Source organism: Biomphalaria glabrata, chromosome 1, assembly GCF_947242115.1.
Source record: "Biomphalaria glabrata chromosome 1, xgBioGlab47.1, whole genome shotgun sequence".
Classification (NCBI taxonomy): Eukaryota; Metazoa; Mollusca; class Gastropoda; family Planorbidae; genus Biomphalaria; species Biomphalaria glabrata.
The window spans coordinates 18,580,608-18,600,034 of record NC_074711.1 but is presented as its reverse complement, the minus strand read 5'-3'; the positions used below and the strand labels follow the sequence as shown (position 1 = coordinate 18,600,034).

General features: G+C 36.3%; 1 protein-coding gene across 3 annotated transcripts in view; it reads left to right on the top strand.

Moving 5' to 3' along the window:
• LOC106067920 (uncharacterized) overlaps positions 1-18,700 on the top strand; it is a 30,513-nt gene extending 11,813 nt beyond the window's left edge. For all 3 annotated transcript variants that reach the window (XM_056026136.1, XM_056026129.1, XM_056026144.1), the window contains 17 exons: positions 1,351-1,485; positions 1,597-1,744; positions 1,939-2,028; positions 2,360-2,917; positions 3,370-3,400; positions 4,144-4,229; positions 4,774-4,852; positions 5,135-5,353; positions 5,691-5,815; positions 7,400-7,594; positions 7,911-8,006; positions 8,383-8,544; positions 10,553-10,644; positions 10,869-10,994; positions 11,631-11,704; positions 11,798-11,937; positions 17,333-18,700. In XM_056026136.1, coding sequence (XP_055882111.1) covers positions 1,351-1,485; positions 1,597-1,744; positions 1,939-2,028; positions 2,360-2,917; positions 3,370-3,400; positions 4,144-4,229; positions 4,774-4,852; positions 5,135-5,353; positions 5,691-5,815; positions 7,400-7,594; positions 7,911-8,006; positions 8,383-8,544; positions 10,553-10,644; positions 10,869-10,994; positions 11,631-11,704; positions 11,798-11,937; positions 17,333-17,514 — 2,538 coding nt within the window. In that variant the 3' untranslated portion in view covers positions 17,515-18,700. The remainder of the gene's footprint in view (positions 1-1,350; positions 1,486-1,596; positions 1,745-1,938; positions 2,029-2,359; positions 2,918-3,369; positions 3,401-4,143; positions 4,230-4,773; positions 4,853-5,134; positions 5,354-5,690; positions 5,816-7,399; positions 7,595-7,910; positions 8,007-8,382; positions 8,545-10,552; positions 10,645-10,868; positions 10,995-11,630; positions 11,705-11,797; positions 11,938-17,332) is intronic.
• The last annotated feature ends 727 nt before the right edge of the window (positions 18,701-19,427 follow it).

Genomic DNA, 19,427 nt, shown 5'->3' with positions numbered 1-19,427 from the left:
TTTGACTCCAGGTTAAAGTCGACAGGTGTGGAATCGTCCATTATTTTTCACGTACCAGGAAAACAGCATAGGTCAGTGCTTCAGACTTTTTAAAAATGATAATGACACATCACCTGCATGATACACCTATTTTTCGGTTTATAAATGGATGTGGAAAAACTTCATTTCATAGCCATCTACCAGTAATTTAATTTTTAAAAAATCGGGATGTGTTTACCCAGTTTTTACCTTTTTAAAGATAGTCACAATTGTGGAACACTATAGTAGATGTCATTTATTTGACCTGCGCATTTAGCTTAATATTTACATATGAGTTTGTATTAGTATACATAATTTAAAAAACTTTTAGAGAATAAAATGACATATAATATATAATTTATGATTACCAGACGTCCAGCAAAAAGAGGAGAAATCATATCAAATAATATCATATAGGCCTATATAATATTAATATAACAAAAAAGAATTAAAGAATAGTGGAAAATAAAATCTTGAAAGGAAAATCAGGGTAGTGTGATGTCAATTAAATTAAAGAGGTAAAGGATCAAAAAGTGACAATGTGTTGTCTTAAGCTTTAATAAAATAAAATTAATGTAAAGGATAAGGAGTTCAAGTATTATATAAGACTAATAAATATATGCTTTATATAGGCGTTGTTCCGACATTTTTACAGTGTTCCGCAATTGTGCCTTCTTAAAAAATTCTGTTCCGTAATTGTGACTGACCATATCTCAGTCGACTTGAATGTAAAATTTAAATATCTGTTGAAAAACTAAACAATGCATCTATTGTTATCGGAAAATGGATGGGCAGTGCCTAGATACTTTTAGTTTTCCATAGGTCTAACCATTACAGAGCAAAAAATGAAAACTAAAAGTAGCTGCAAACTGTTCTGCAATAGTGACTCTACTCTCTCTCTATATATAAATTAAATGTAATAAATTTGTAATTATAGCCTCATTTTGGAATGGGAAACATGTTGCAATGAGTTTTTTGAAGTAATTTCATTTATCCTAAAATTGTTAATTATGTAATTCTACATTCAGTTATGTGTAGTTTGTTAGATATGTCTGAAGGAAATACCTGGTTTCAGTACCTTGGTAAATATCTGCATTCAAACACATTTTCCATTGAAAAATAATAATAAGTCTATAATATTTTATATTTGAATTATATATATAAAAAAATATTTTTTGTTTACATTTGTGTGTGGCTGTAGCTAGCTATCAGTTTTCTGTGAGCTCTCACCACATGATGTTTTTGTATTTCTCAAATGAAAGTAGACAATATAGATGAAATATTATTCAAAGGAACTGTATGAAAGTCTTAAGATTTGTTTTTCATTGTTAGTTACAGTCAGACAACGTGGTGATTGAAGTTAAAAGAGTTATTAGGACTGTAAAGCTTCAAGTCATTGTTGAAGAAACAGTTGTCATGGAAACATTGAACCGGAATAGAACTCCAATGGATCGTCGAGAAAACAGTGTTAGTGAGAAAAATTGTTCTTGTTCTTTCTCTGTTCAGCAGCTACCATAGCTTGAAAAGAAATATTTGATGTTAAATTAAAACATTGATTATTAATAATTGCTTTTACAGCCAGTAGTTATCAGCCAGAGGGACTTAGGTGTGATTGATCAGACAGAGCAAGCCACAGAACGGATAATTAAGTGTGATATGTCTCCTTCATCTGTTACAACAGGAGAATTGGCGGACATCAGTTCCATGTCTAAATCATCTAGCTCAGGTCAATAAAGGAATAAAATGTAGCCATGTTTGGGTTTATTATAGTTCTGTAATTATACTCAATAATGTTAAGTGTTTTTAGGGAGAATGTCAGGCTTTTAAAAAAAATTAAAAGAGAGATACATTTGAAATAATGCTTAAAGTAATCTAGTCTGTGTATAATATTGCACTTGTTTTTCTATTTGCATAAAACAGTTTCTGCAGCAGTTCCTCCAAGTTGTGATCAGATACCAGCATGTCAAAGTTCATTACTATCAGCTCAAAGACAAAATGTACCCCAACAAGGTACCATTCATAGCAACTTAAAAGAAAAAGCAAGAAACAAATAGATTATTTTAACACCTAATCTAAAGAAAGAAAAATGATTTGTTATAATTCAAAATTAAAAAAAAAATGTTCACAACCCAATATTTGATACAAGACTGTTTCTTGCAATAGTGTATTTCTGAACATATATTACCCATTACCATTTCTCCTCTGTACTCATATATCTTTCCTGCTGTCTAGCACACCTGTGCGCACACATTTTTTCCTATATTATTTCCTCTTAGGCTTAGAAAAGGTAAACAGTATTTAGAAAGCATTAAGATAATAGTATTTTTTTTTTCCCCCAAAGATTCAACTCCACAACAAATCAAGGGAGAAAATGCAGTAGGTGACAAAAACCATTGGAATTCTAACCATTCTGGCACAGATTTATTACACACTCCTAATCTAACTGTTATTGATCACGTGGACAGCCAGACTGGGAAAATGTTTGCCAGCTTGAACAGCTCACTTAGTTTGCCTCACATCAGTCCCATCACTGGGTCAGAGCCAGGCGTTAAAGATAATTCTTCTGCTGCTGCTTCTGTGCCAGATGAATTGGTCCAGCACCAGGCAGATACAGAACATCCTACAAGTGCTGCCACAGAGGAAGATGTTGAGAGCAATATTAGAACAAGAAAAAGAAAAAACCCTTCCCCCCAGAAAATTGAAAATAAAATTATGGATAACACCTCTTCACAGGAGCGTGGCCGCAAAAGGAAACGGCAAGACAGATCTGACTCAATGAATGAGATATCAAAGGAGGCGTCAGATCCTCTAGCACAAGCCAAATCTACACAGGGTCAGAGCACAGGTTTCAGCATTCATGAAAATAGTGGTCGGTCAGGGCAGCAGTCTAAGAAATCAGGTTTGTGTTTGTGATCTCTTTTAGGGATACTGCTTTTTTTTAAAATGACATCTTCCTAATGCATCTCTGGGACTTACCCATTCCATTTTTTTGTTAAATGCACTTTTTATGTTTCTTAAAAATTGTTGACAAATTGAAATCTTCATTTGTTAAATCAGGTTTAAATTTCTTTGGGCTGATAAGACATTTGTTACATTCAGAAATATAATTTTACTATAGAACTAGGAATGTTACTAAATATGTTGTAGGTACATTTGTTTACTATTATATTGACAGATTTCTGAATTTCCTAAATGTATATATGCATCACTTAATAAACTGAACAGATACTGAGCTGGATGAAGTAAAAAGTCACAGCTCAGATATTAGGAATGAAAGAGGAAAAATAATACATTGATCTTTTGTAAATTATCTTCTAATTAACAATTTTTGTTTTTTTTGTCTTTGAAAAGGTCAGACCAGCAAGTCTAGTAGTGAAGTCAGGTTTGTTTTTTTTATATATTTCATTGTTGATTGGATAAGTAACATTAATAATAGTTTTTCAATTAGCAAAATGTTTCTCACACAGTTTTGAAAAATTATTAAAATTAGTCATGTCTCAACCATTTGAAGACACTAATTGCTAACAGTTGCTAGATAAAATATTTCAGGAGTTCACTTGCTAGTAAGTGAGTGTTAAGTTTGAGTCAGATCATTAAAAATAAAAAGAAATTTTAATATAATTATAAACATTCCAAAAGGTGTTCTCCATGTTAAAATTGGTTGCATTCTGTGTTGATTCAAATTGAACACGTTGGTCAGAACTTCATTTGTACTAAAAATAGACATTCAACAAGTAGACTTCTCACTCTACTGTATAATAATTAATGTAAAAATAGCCTTACGCCGCCACACCACATTAGTATGTAAATATTATGTAAATATTTGTTTTCAATCATTTTGAAGTAGCAGCATTTAAAATCCTTTAAAGTCATCAGCTAGTAAACTTCATTGTAACTGAGCTCCTGCTCTGGAATAATAAAATGTAACTATGTAAACAAAATTCTTTTAAAAAATCATCTCAGTTTGAATTTTTCAATTTTATTTAGCCATGATTTATTTATGTCCAAATTTGTTTTCAAATTATATGGATGTGTTAATGGATGTGTTAATATTTATTAATATAAATTTCTGTTGCTCTGTTTTTTTTTATTTACTTTTAAATGTCTGTTTGTTGTACTTTCTAGTCCACAGATTTCATTGCAGGGTGGTGTAGCTGTCAATAAAACTATGACCTTTATTCTGTCCAACTATTCCAGTAAACCAGAAATAGGTAATTGTATAACTGAGGCTATTTATTTATTACATTTGTAAATACCTAATATGTAATAATTGTAAGAATGGCTTATACATACAAGGGAATGTCAATAGAGTTGACTTTTGTAGCAAAGTAAAAAGAAAACAGTTTCTAATTTAGTTTTTGAGGCTTTCATTAAATCAAAAGTTACAAGGAAATATTTTTTGGCCCTTTTTTTGTCTTATAAATGAAATTATAACATACCATAAAGAGGACATATTAAATATGTATTCTTAAAATAGCATCAAGTTTTTACCTAATTACTTCTTTTAGATATGTATTCATCAATGTACATGTAATTATAATTTCTTAAGGGAACAGAAACAACCCAATAGCTGATATGCTAGTAGCATCGCTCTCCCAGCCATCATCTCCATAAATAAGAATTATATTTATACAGGATTTAATTTTTGTATCATAGAAGCCTATCTATACAAGTTAAATAAGGTTAACACGATTTTAAGATCTCTAGTTTAAGAAGAATTAAAAACTTGATGGTTTCTTTGTTTATTACTTGTAGGGGCTAAGGTTATGGCCAAATGGAATGATGGTTTCTTTTATGCTGGGCTCCTGACCAAAGTTGATAAAGTGAATCTCAAGTAAGTAGTATACCTTTATCTACTAAATACATATTTGTTAAAAGTATATTAAGCTTTTGTATAGCAATGATTTGTATGTTGCAGATAGTTCATTAAAGGCTTATTCAACTACTTCAATTTTTAGCTCATGTTGTTGCATTCTGTTAATATTATCCAATAGTTTTGGCAGAGTATAATGTAGCAAGTATTTCTTTTGTCTTCATCTTAGCTGAGATGTTTCAGGCTGAAAGAAAATGTGCATCACAATTGGTTCAAATTAAGGTTTGTTATTTTTCATCCCAGATACTTTGTCAAGTTTGATGATGGCTCACACCGTTGGACTAAAGCTTGCGACATCATTCTAGCTGCAGAGTTGCCAGTTGGACAGAGTGTTCTTGTCCTGAGGGACAGTGGTTTCTATGAGCCAGGAATGATTCGCGGCCACAGTGAGGCTGCTTGTTCTTCTAATGACCAGCCACAAGTTCTTTATCATGTAGACCTTGATGATGGCGCCACTCAAGTGTAAGTTAAAAATTCTGTACAAACATTAAAAAAAAAGAAACAAATATATTTCAATTCACATACAATTAAAAAACAACAATGGTGACGTTCATAACCAAATTCATGTATAACAAGGGACCTCCATGGTGCCTTTTAGCAGCCTTACAGACAAATACATAGTTATTATGAGTAATTATTTTGAAAAGAATGTTTAAAAGTTTTCTTTTGATATTAATTTACATAATTAGATTTTCTTGAGGTTTCATTGGAATTATGAGTTATAAGTGACATTTTGTATTTTGGTGTAACATTTTTCTTTTCTGAAGTTTTGATCAATATGTTTTAATTCTTTATTTAGTTGTGACAGAGCTAAGCTGATCCTAAGTGAAGACCAGGCTGCATGTTTACTGAGTGATGAGGACTTGAGAATCTCTCCAGATGTTGTCACCCCTAGCCGCATTAAACCTGGAGAGGTTTCCTTAGGTAATTAAGAGTAATTAGCTAACTGGTATCTTCTAATTATTACAAATTGCTCTAGAGGTAAAAATAAGTTTAACTTGCCTAGAAGGGGTGAAGGCATAGAAGAAAGGTCTGCGGAGGGAAATATCTTCTAAGCTTGATTCACAGTTTATTCCTGTAAATATGTGGCTGTTTTAAGTCTGTCATTTTAAATAAAATAGTTGCAGAATTTCTTTTAACAGACTTACATAAAATAGTTGCTGAATTTCTTTTAGCCATAAGATGTTAAAGGCCATGTTCTTCTGAAATTCTGTACAAGACAATTTGCCAATAACAGCAGAAGTTATCTAGAAAGGTTGCTCTATTGTAACATCAATACTTTCAAATTCTTCTGACTTGCTTCAGAAATGTCCAATGAACCAAAGAAAAGAGCTGAGAAGAAAGTTTCCTTTGCTTTTACTTTTGAGTCTTCAGTGACGTCAATACAAAGCATAATATAATTGCAGAGAAGAAAGATTAGAAGTCAGTTGGAAATGTGCATTTGTTCTTAGGATTCTTGTATGCCTTTATCAATTCAATATTTTGATATTTCCTTGTTTTATTCATCCTACAAATGAAAGCTAAAAGTTTTTTACTTCAAAGTAATGGATTGTGTTTCTTTATGTATTTGTTATATATGTGGAGGTAACAAAGAAACCGCTAGATCCAGTCTTTGAAATGTGAAATCTACACATTTTATGGAACCAATTTAAATAGTTAGCATAGCAACAGTTTTATATTTCACTTAGCAAAAAAAATTAATGAAATATACTGTTAAAGATATATATGTATATATTTATATATATATATATATATATATATATATATATATATATATATATAGTAGACACTAAACATTTTTATATCATGAGTGCAGTATTTTACCTTGTTTTGCAGATCCAGCTAAGACTATCTTTTATTCTGTTTGTAATATGATCTAAGTAAATGACTCTGAATTATTCTGAATTATTCTGAAAACTTGTTTTTCCATGTTTCACTGACATAATCAATGATACAATGTATTATAAGACTTTATTTTAAAGGTATATTTTTGTAGAAAGAGCAGTTGTTCTAAATCTATCGCACTATAATGAACCATCTAATGCAAACATTGTGATTATCCCCTGGGGGTCCAGTTCACTTTTCATTGTCTCCTGTTTAAGATGTTACATTTTCTTTAGACGTCAGATGTCGTACTGTCTCTGTTAAAGTTCTCCTGTTACTACGTTAAAAAAGTCTATACAATTTTGAGGAATGTCTTAATGTTTAAGCATATTTATAGATTAGTCCATGGCTGTACAAAATGGATACAAGTAAGCAGTATTAGTGTTTGAAATTTATTGCTTTGTTTATTGATATAATGAAGCACCAAAATGTGATAGTTGTATTACTGCCTGTGTCTTCCAATTATTACAATATATGAAGTCACCATCCTTGATTCTTTTACAGTAATGACAAAAATCTATGAAGTATCTATAACATCCAAACCATTTGATAATTTCCAGTGGGCTCAAGTTTTTTTTTTTTTAATTAAGCAGAAAGTGACTATTGATACTTTGTTTTGTTTAGACAATATCGTAGATGGTAAAAGGCAGCCCAGATTAACCAAAAGTATGTCGGCTTCAAAGGAAAGTAAGTCATCTACCTCAGGGCCATCAGCCCCAGTGCCAGGATCAGAGGAGGACAAAGCACCAAGTAGTAAGAAAAAGAAAGTTGTTCCAGTTTTAACCAGCACTCCAAATTCTCATTCAGTTAGAATTGAAAGTAAGTTTGTGTCATCCAGATTTAGTGTCCTTAAACTTGACTGTTTATTATATACACAGTTTTGTGCCAACTCATGTGACTGGTGTGACCTATATAAGCCCCTGAATTTTAGGCTGCACGCTGGGCAGGCTATTCCTGCTGGAGCTTGTGACGATTGCAGAGGACAATTTACAAAGATTTACTATGACTTTTTATAAAAGTTTTTTCTTTCATCATTTATAGATATTTATTTGTACTTTTTTAAACAATAAAATATTTTTAGTTGGCTACAAAACTATATGTAACTTAAATTTAAAATCTTGTTATGTTTATACAGCAACACCCGAAAAACAGATACCTGCCAGAGATATAGGTGGTGCTGTCATCTCTCCAGCATCAGAATACAGAAGATCTCCAAGAAAAGTTTGTAAAGGTCAACATTTTTGTGTTTACTTTATTAAAAAAAAAAAAACTTGTTTATAAACAATAACATTTTTGTTTATTTCCAACTTTCTTACTTTTGAAATGTATACTTACAACTCACAGTAATCTTTTTAGCTGGGTGTATTTTTTTTTTTACAAACATTTCTTTTTGCAAATATTTAATTAACTATAATTCATTTATTTCATGTAATTTAGCTTAAAAGTTCTTGAATTACAAATATAATTATCAATAATTAATAACTTTTTGGATTTGTGTTATCACTTGTCAAAAACTATCAAAAGCATGTACATTTCCAAATAGAAAGTATCATTTTGTGCTTTTCAAAATCAACTGCAAAAAAAATATTAATTTTTCTTTACTTTAGGTCTTTTTGATACAAAGACTAAAAAAATGAGCAACATATTTGATGGTATCAAATTTATATTAACACATGTTGAGAAATCAACTCAGCACAGAAGCGACGAGAAAAGACTGCTTCAGGACTCCTCACTGGAAACATCAACTGATGATTCTACAAGCATTGTTGGTAATGAATCCTCTAGTTTTATAATTTTACAGACATTTTGTAATGATATTCATTGATTGTAGTGTAAATTGTGATTAGTTTCACCTCTAGTTGCTTATGTTTAGTGATGGGAACTAAACTTAATTAAAAAAGTTAGACTAAAACTAAGTTTGAACTAAAATAAAGTAGTTAAACTAAAAGGTTATCATGAATTTCAAAATTTAAAACTAAACTATGAAAAAATAATTAAACTATACAGGTTTTTTTTTTTGGGGGGGGGGGGGGGGGTCGATCTAGACTTAGATGATCATTTAACTTTTTGCCTAAGTACAGTTCGATCTAATTCTTTTAACATTGTAGAAATATTTAATAGTAAGAAAGATGTTTTACACATAAATATTATTACACACACACACACAAAAACAATAAAAAAAAGATGTCTAACTAAATATGTGAAATATGTGTGCCTGTATTTTAGCTTTGAATTAAAACCTTTAGAAATGAAGGATACTTTAATTATTTTAAAGTAGATTCACTTATTTTATATAAAGGAAATGTTTACTTATACCTGTAAAGTTTAGAATCTCATTAAATAAAATAGATTTAGAATTTCACTTTGAGATTTATAAACTAGAGAATATATAGAAACGAAATTGTCTGAGTTTTATGAAACATTTGACCTGTGTATCTATTTTTGTGTAAGTACATGCTTGACTAACCAAGCCAATGTTTGACCACTCAACATACAGCTAACACTATTGCATAACCGTTAAACGCTAGGAAAAAAATGGGGAGTGGTCTAGTCATTATGGACTGCACACAACAGTACACCAGGCCTACATGTGTACATCTATCTGACCAGGTTGTTATAATCATTCGGAAACACGTTCAGCAGTTTTACTTTTTGGGCAGGCTGGGTGTGTAACTATTTTAGTGTAAAGATAGATCTACATACATGCTTGACTAACCATGCTAGTGTGTTATTTTCTTGTCTGATGACTTAACATTGAGCAAACACTATTGCATAACACACATTTAAAAAAAAGGGTGGTCTTGTAGTATCATCGACTATACATGTACACTACACTAGCTCTACATGTGGATGTTTGTCTGGTCAGGTTGTTAAAATCACTCAGACACAGTCTATTTTTATGGGCAGGGAGGATGTGGATTAAGATGTTTTTTTTCTAGAGTTAGTTATCCTAACACTTATAGATGATATATAGGCCTACTGTAGATTTAGATCTAGATCTAATGTATAAGACTAGAATCTATTGTATGCTTCAGTTTCATTTAAGTTTAAGATATAAAAAGGGTGTACTTGATGTTCCTGCAGTTAATAAATTATTGATTTGCCGCACATGAATTGATTAAAAGCACTATTATAAATATTGACCTAACACGCTTATCAGATTCCCACTATATATATAAATAAAAATTAAACACCACCATTGTCTCAGAAAAAAATTCGGAGCAACTCCATTCATAATATTGCATTGACGCTTTTGGTAAAACATGTTTAACAACATTTTATACTACTGCTACTTTCAAGTGCAGATATTGACTCCCATAACTTCTACCAGCATCTTACTTTATCCTATTCAAATGCAGACAAAATACTTGTAAGCTGCATCTTGTTTTTTTATAATCAAAGTTGTTGATATCACTTGAATAGAAAACAGGGATGTGCATTTCAACCGCTACCACATGTTGAAAAGTTGTATAAATTTTAATTAAATTTTATAGTTTGTAACTTAAAAAAATTAATTAAACTACAATTTTAACTAAACTATTTTTTTCTAGTTTAACTTTGGCCTTAATTAAATTTTTTTAGTTAAACTGAAAGTTTCTAACTTTTTAGTTCACTACTTACGTTAAAGATAAAAAAAAGTGGCTGTTACAGAAGTCTTCTTTTTTTCATAAATGTTAAAGATCAAGAATTGCTGTGTAAATATATTTATTTATTCATTCATTTTTTGTAGCATGCAAACAGCTAATTATCTTAATGAGTTATTCTTTGTGTGTCCAGAAACTGGTGTACCTCCATTTGTGAAAGAACATATTCAAAACCTCATTATTAATGGTGGTGGAACTGTGCTCAAATCTTTTGATGATGTACCTGTAAGTTTTTCATTTATCATACAATTAAAAGATATTTCAGAATTTTGTTTAAATAAATTAAACATTTTGTTAACTTTAAAAAAAATTAATAATTAGTTCATTAATTAAAACAATTCTGAATTAATACTGAACTTGAAAGATTAAACATTAATACATTCTTCTTATTGTTCTTATTGTGTTGCTGTAGGCCTACTTTTGTTTTTCTTTCTCAATGAACTCATTAGGCCAATTCTAAAGACAAATTGTATTTAGTGGCAGCAGAGCATCAAAGAACGTTCAAATACCTCCAGGCTCTGGCATTGGGAGTGCCTATAGTATCACATCAATGGATTCTGCATTCTGTTTCTCAGGTAGATAATATGTCCAAGTTGAATGTTCTTAAATGTTGTGGTGGGCTCAGGTGCAGGGGAGGTAGTGCTAAAATGTAAGAGAGTCAATGGAATGGAGTAAGAGCATCAGAAAGAGATCAGATTTTAAACAGTAACAAGCATCCTCTTCACATCAATGTTACTGTTACAAAGACAGCACAAGTCACCAATTCCAAAAGATATGCCAAAGTCCTTCTCTTGGCAAGAAAATGATTATGAACAAAAGTAGTGTAAATAAAACTTATCTGAATTTGTGAAGTTTGACTGTTGAATAAATGGACATAGTATTTGATGGTTTTAGATAAATTGAAAGTTATGTCATTTATTTACAATTTTTTATTTGCTATGTAAAATGTTCATATGTAAAACAAATTTCTTATGGGATAATGAAGCTATTATTACCAGGATTATTAAGTTATAAATAATGATTTTTTTTCCTCAAAGGTGGAAAGAAGAAAAAAAACAGGGCTTGAGTGTTCATTATGTATATATTGCTAACTAAATGCACATTAATAGGTTTTTAATTATTATGCATGTAACATATTAGTAGTAAAACTGAGATCATTGATCTAAAAAGAGATTTAAAAAAAATTCTTTTCATTCTTGTTTGTTTTATAGAACAGCCAGCAACCCGTTGAGGCTTATAAATTACCTGCAGGTATCAGCTTGGAAAAGAAACAAATTATGGAAGAGTAAGAGAATTGTTTGCAATGAAATTTTTAAATAATAATCTTTTCTTGTAACTGTTATAATGCTTGAAAGACAAGTCTTTATTTTCATTTCAGGCAAAAATGGTGCAGAGGTTTGGAAAATTTAACCACTATGGTAGTTTCATCAAATGAGGAATTCACAAAATCCTGGACAGCTATTCTGACTTCTGCTGGTTGCAACATTCTACAAAAATTACCAACTTCCGCTAGTAAATGTGAGTTATTTGATATTAAGCTAAGTGTAGCGAATGGTTCTGTTACTCTGGATCGCGGCGTTCCAGTACCACCTCATCGTGGTCGCCGCGTGAACACTCCGCTCTTTGGGAGTGGCCAAGGGTACTGGTTGCTTGCCGCTGATGAATGAGCAGCCGGCAAGTGTAAAAGGAAATCAAAGGGGTTATGTCCAGCCCCCCCCTGTGGGGCCCCGGGGCAACGGTGAGTAAGAGACCTAACGGGATCTCCGAAAAGCGGATAGCGCTGGACACCAACTCGAGGGTTGGTCGGGTTCTCCTGGGACTCGGCTGATTCGCGGGTCTCACTTTGGGCAAAGACTGGACTGACTGGCGCGGCCTTAGCGGGCTGCGTCGGGCGGACCGGTCGGCGTCCACGAGCTAGGCTCTAACTAGCCCGTTCCCTGGCGCGCTAGTGGAGGAATCCGCCGCGACCAATGGCGACTCTGACACTGGGAATATCGAGAAACGCGTGCCACCCCACTCCTGCCTTGCAGGAAACTTATATGCCAATCTGTGGCGGTGATTGCTTGGGCAGGTCTCTGCCTTGCCCTTAGTGGCGACATAAGTATAAGCCATGCACGCTGCTGCATTAGAGCAGTAACTAAGGCCGCCAACGGCCTTAACCATACAACCATGATTGACACAGACACAGTAAAAAGCGGGCACGAGCAGACCCGAACAGGCTCCGTGCGCCGGGTAGTGGGCGTCAGGCCTGGACACGAAAAGTCAGCTACTAGTCGCCCCGCGACCTCGATGAGGGGGAATTTGTCAGGTCGTGAAAAGTTAGCTAAAATTCCTCCACCTAAGTCCTCTTCTCAACGAACACTGCATTCGTACCTCCTTCGGAGGTCCGATCCAAATAAGGTTGATGGAAGTCTGCCACAACCTCCTGCGGACCTAGATACACCGCAGGCAAATATGACTGGAAGCGAAATAGTGACGGGAGCCTCCGGCCCCCAAACAACCCAAATTGACACTAGTGGGATCCAACCCACTCCAGGGACTAAGCCCATAAACACAAGGTCCCTCCTGATCTTACAAATTAACATCTGCGGGGTCATCCCAAAGGTGTTAGAGCTCTCAAAACTCCTCCACGAGAGGGCAATAGACGTGGCTTTACTACAAGAGACACTAACTGGCAAACGAAATGCCAGTATCACCGGTTATACCGCATTTAAGTGTAAATGCACAGACTGCCGGGGGCTCATCACGTATGTACGTAACAATCTGGTTGCTACACAAGTCCCCGGTCCACGAGTGCATGGGCGTACCGACGCCATCACCCTCGAGATACATAAACTAGGGCGCAAACTCACGGTAACTAATCTGTATAACCCCCCCAAGCATGAAATTAGTCTCGAATATGACTGTACTAATATCAATACTCACAACGTCATCGCAGGAGACTTTAATGCTAAGTCTCAACAGTGGGGCTATGATTCAACCGACTCATCGGGACATAAAATTCATGAACTGCTAAATAATTCTAATTTGTTCTGTCTGCAAAATAAACATACTCCCCCAACTCTATACCATACCGGAAATGGCAGCCAATCTAGACCAGACCTTACTCTAATCACAGCTAACCTAGAATCACATACTCAATTCCAAGTCCTAGATGACATTGGAAGTGACCATAGACCTATATTAGTCACAATTGCCCTCTCAGAGGCCAGTGGTGTAACCCCAAAAGCCCCGCGTAGATGGAGCTACACCAAGGCGAACTGGCCAGCCTACGAGGCAGCAGTCAACACTGCCCTTATGAACATTGCAGTGGAGGATAGGGACGTTGACATCATATACGGCGAAATAACAGCAGCTATGTTGGGTGCGGCCAAGAGGTTTGTCCCGCGGACTTATCCTGGCATAAGGCAGAAACGCGTGTGGTCTCAGGAATTGAATAAGCTGGTCCTGAAACGTAAGCGAGCCCGGAGACTTGCTGAACGGAAGGGTACCCCTGAAATCCGGCGGGAGTACAATCGGCTCTGCAGAGCCACGAGTGAACTGGCCCGACGCGTCCGGTCGGACCATTGGAACGCTGCCTGCGCCGGGATGGATCTTCGGGATACCTCGAAAGCCTGGCGTCTTCTGCGAAACCTAGAGGCCAAAGATACAGCGCGAACGGCTGCCCCTCTATTGTCACCCGGAGGGCCGGTCTCGACGGTAACCAAAATGGCCGGCTTGTTGAATCGACATTTTGCTAAAATCAGCAAGCCCGAAAAGAAGTCTGCCACGTCCAAAGCCCTCAACAAAGAACGTAAGAGGCTCGAGAGGGAGCCAGATGAGCCGGAAAGCCAAGCAACGTGCAACGCGCCCTTCTGTCGTGCTGAGCTGGACAGAGCGATAGCTAAGTGCAAAAACCGAAAAGCTCCGGGGCCAGACAAGGTTACCCCCGAGATGGTAAAACACCTTGGGGGCATTGCGAGAGATAAACTCCTGGAGTTTATGAATCGGACCTGGGCAGAGTCCAGACTGCCCGGGGCCTGGAAGAGTGCTGTCATTGTGCCAGTCCTTAAGAAGGGAAAAGACGCGACTAACGTGGAGTCCTACAGACCCATTTCACTAACCTCAACCCTTGGCAAAGTTGCTGAGCGAATGGTTAACGAGCGGCTAGTTTGGTGCTTTGAGAGTGCCGGTATCCTGGCGCCAGAACAGGCCGGCTTTAGGGCAGGCTTGAGCCCGATCGATCAGGTCACGACATTCGCACAGGAGGTGGCCGACGGGTTCCAGAGGTCCGAGAGCACATACGCGGTGTTCATAGACCTAAAACAGGCCTACGATCGTGTGTGGAAGCAAGGCCTCTATCTTAAGCTAAGAGCTATGGGTGTGCGGGGCAAGATATACAATTGGATACAATCCTTTCTGTCAGGGAGGAGCACACGTACAAAATACCAGCACTCCCTTAGCAAGCCAAAACAACAACTTAATGGCCTGCCTCAGGGCTCTGCCCTGTCCTGTACACTTTTCATAGCCTTTCTTAATGATTTGCCCAGCTCACTACGGTCCAAAAAACTGCTATATGCTGACGATATTGTCCTCTGGTCAACCGGGAAGAAAGCCGACCAAATCCAGGCGGCACTTCAAGCAGACCTCCATACCATCTCCTCGTATTGCGACAAATGGCAGATTCAGATAAACGTTGCCAAAACGACCTGGTCCCTGTTCAGCCTAGGAATCGACATCCTTAAGGCTCCATTCGAGCTTCAACTCGGTGGGCTGCGACTCCAGCGTGAAAATACGCCAAAATATCTAGGGGTGACCCTGGATAGAAAACTGTCAATGCTCCAGCACGTCCAGGAAGTTGAACGAAAAGCCTCGGAGAAGTTAGCGTTATTAAGAAAGCTGGCCAGCACAAAGTGGGGTGCCAAAGCTGACATGCTACGCACATTGTATCTAGGGGCAGTCAGATCACAAATCGAATACAGCTATACAGCTCAAGTATACGCTAGTAAAACTGCCCTCGAATCACTCGACCGGGTACAAGCACAGGCTCTACGGTTCATTTGTGGCACCTTTAGGACAAGCCCAACAAACGCTGCTGAAATCTTTACAAACGTGGCACCCTTATATCTTAGGAGGGAGAGGGCAGTACTTACGGCCTACGAGCGCTACAAAAGGGGCGACTCTAGGCTACCCACCTCAATTTTAGTGCGACAGTGGAGAGAGAGGAACCGCATTAAAATGCGATCGTTCCTACATATAGCGGCCAATTTGTCAAATACAGCTGGACTCTCCACTGATAGAATCCCCATTAGGAGAATCAGTACATGCCCTCCGTGGAGGAGATTGCCGGCCCCACAAATAAACCTGTCCCTGTTAGGGCAAGAGGGAGCCACCAAGAGGCGATTAACACCTGCCATTCTCCAAAATTTGGCATCCATTACTATAAAGTCCTACCCATCAGATGCCATATTCTGCTATACCGATGGGTCGGTAATGAGGGACCCCGATAGATCGGGGTATGGGGCCCTTATTGTCTACCCCGACCGGACTGAACCAGATAGGCTCTCTGGTCCATGCGGCTACGCTGCATGCTCCATGGATGCCGAACTTACAGGGATAACTAGGGCGTTCGAGGCCATTAGGGCCCGAATGCTCGAACGCGAGACTAACGCCACTACGGTGGTGTTGGTCACTGACTCTCGCTCCAGTCTCCTAGTTATGGGTGGCGGCGGGGGAGGGTCGCCCGTAATAGAAGAGGCAATCGGCGCCGCAGATAACATCCGCCGAGCTATTGGAGCTGTCGTTTATATGCAGTGGGCGCCTTCACATTGCGGCGTGAAGGGCAATGAAACGGCAGACGCCCTCGCAAGGGAGGGTGCAATGGCAGCCACACACCTCGAAGCACCAAGCACGTACTTACAAGCAACGGCACAAATCCGAGCACTCATTCATGAGAAGTGGTTAAAGTCCTGGGAGGAATCCGACAGAGCACGTGGTGTCTGGCAGCGCATGCGTCACCCAGATCGCGACGATCCATGGTGGCGACTGAGGAGGTCAGAGCAGTCAATAGTTGCGCAGTGCAGGACGGAACACTGTCCTATTGGGGCATACTTTGCCCGGTTCCGCACTAACTTTGACTCCCGATGCCGTCACTGTGGAGAGAGCGTCGAAACAGTGTCGCATGTCTTGTACGAGTGTCCCCAGCTCCGCGAGCTAAGGGGGGACTTGCCTGTGCAGTCACTCGACTTGTATGGTAGCTATGAGGCACTACGCCGGACGGCTAAGTTTCTTGCCAGAGCACTACGGGAGGACTAGTCCTTCCTGCTCTGATTTTTCAATAGGAGTTCATCTCAGGTTACTCTGGATCCCTCCAAGGTTATGATACCCAACCTCAATATGGGTGGATATAGTCTTCGGAGAAAATAGCTTGGCCAATCGGGTACCAAAAGAAATTCTCCCACAGGAGAGTGTGAGATCATATTGTTGCATTGATTGGGGATTGAAAGAGAGCCCCTGCAATCATGTTTACCAATCCACATGCCCACATGCTGTTCCTCAAGGGACAAATTAAAAAATAGTTAGTCCTGCACAAATCACAAATATGTACAAAATCCCAATCTTCACCAGGATTTAGACTCAAGACCTCTTGGTTTAGAAGCTAAGCTGTAGTGCAACTGAGTTGTTTATTTGCTGCATGTGTCCAGCATGTCAGAAGGTCATGTCCATTGCATGTTGATAGTATGTGAGACGTGGATGTGTTTACTGTTTACTGTAATTTGGTAATTAATTAAGTAGAGTTCTTTTATTACACAAGTGCTTTACACTAGGCCACCACGCCCCTGAAATGCTACATTTGCTTATAAATGAGTTGAACATATTATTATTTTTTTCTTCTCATCTACTTCAAAATGATTGAATTCTTCTTCTCCTCAAGATGATCCTGGTGTGAATGTGGTCATCACAGACTCAGCATGTCCTACAAGTATGGTTAGAAAATGTGAAAGGCTGAATATTCCCCTTGTGTCAACAGAATGGGTCATCCAGTGTCTCATCAATGGACATTTAATGAAATACAAAGGCCATGAAAAATACAAACATGATTTCCAGCCAACCTGAATCTAACTCAACCTTGCCCAGTAATGTCGAGAGATCTTTGGTTGGTCAATGTGTTGATGCATGCAAACTAAATAAGCCATGGGTATATTACTATGGACATAATGTTGTTTATTGCTTCTCACTTTTTATAGTTAAATGTATAATTTTTGTTGTACAGATGTTTAAATGAATTTGTCTATTCCTTGATCAGGGTTTGTTATTGTTGTTTTAATAACATAGTGATGACTTTTTAATAAAAATACTTACCAGCACTTTCTTTAAAAAAAAATGTAGAAATTTATCTTAAGCAAGACTTAAAATGTTATTTAATAGAAACCTTATTTTAATTTCCTGTTGGGAAACATTGTTTTAGCTTTTTAGATTTAGTTTCTTACAAAATAAGTTGCCATACTCACTTTGTACACACTTTCTTCTAGATCTACATTTTTTAAAATATATTTTTTGAATTCTTCAACTATCTCTTCTAAACATCATCATATGTTTTGTTATTTACTTAGTATTTTATTTTAAAAAGATAAACAAAAAAAAAAGTTAACAAAGTCTCAATGACCTTTGGAAAGTTTTATTTACTTCTGTGGTACCAATATTTTTTAAGCTTGAACTAATCAACTGTTCTAACTTTAAGCACATGGAAAAAATGAGTATCTTTTCATTTAATGAAAACTGTCATAATACTCAATGTGTCACATACAAACTGTAGGCTATTTCCCTTGTTTTAGCTTATTGCAGCTTCAACTTTTCCATGAATTTATTTGAATGTCATGACAGCATCCATCCCATTATGTTTTAATTTTTTTTTTCTAATTAGTGATCAGCTGACAATGCTGGTCTGTGTCTGTTCAGTGACTACTTTGCGATCGTGAAGTACCATCAGGCCAATGATTTGCTCTTTTCATATTGATTTCAATGACTTGAGAAAATATCAGTGGCTATCATGACCTATACAATAATGTGTACATTTTATATGTTGAGATTTTGTCATATTTTCATAGACTTCATTGGAAGTACATAAAGTCAACAATTCATTGCAAATGTTGTTTTTTTTTCCATTAGACATTGGAGCTCATTTTCTAAACCTTTTTTTTTTAAAAATATTCCAATGTCTCTTTTACATGACATGAAAATTGTTTACAAATGCTTAATGTCATAAAGACAAAAACAAATAAATTCTATGCACAAACAGGAATCTTTATGGTGTCTTCTTGTTTTTTAGTAGCTACTTTTGAATTGTTAGGTTTTTAACAATTTAAAAAATGAGAGTTGTGTTCTCTGGAAACGTATCAACACTAAAAGGTAAACATAAATCTAAATAATTTGTTCATGAGCAGAACAGTTTGTTTCTTAATTCCATTTTAATTTTGCTTACTTTTTAAAAACCAAAGTACATTAGTACTAAAGAAGAAAACATTACAAATACTTTCAAAGACAATACCTACTTTATACATTTAAAAGAGAAAATATTTTCATCTTAATAACTAATAAATGCCTCTGTTCCTTATTAAAATCTTGAACGAATGTGGAAATACCCTCAGGCGTATTGTCTGTTCAACAAAGATATTTTCTCGTTTTCTAGCCAAATTTAATTATTTTATTTTTACTTTGAAAAATTATAACGATCAAACTAGAGTTTTCCCCGTGTGGCCAACGAGCTAGTAATTCTATTCCCAATAATATACAGCAGCTGTGAAATTTCTAGAAAAATCGTTAAAGCCGTTTTCAGGATCCGTGTCTAGATTTTTGAGTTTTGAGCCCACACAGGTTCCATGAAGTTGAATCGAGATATTTTAAAAACTAGTTGGATATATAAATAGGTTCATTATTGACTGCTCTCTAGTTGTTAGTTTGTGTTTAAACCCTCAAACAAAGATTCAGTAGACAAAAAGATTTCTATGCCATCTCCAAGTAGGAGCCCC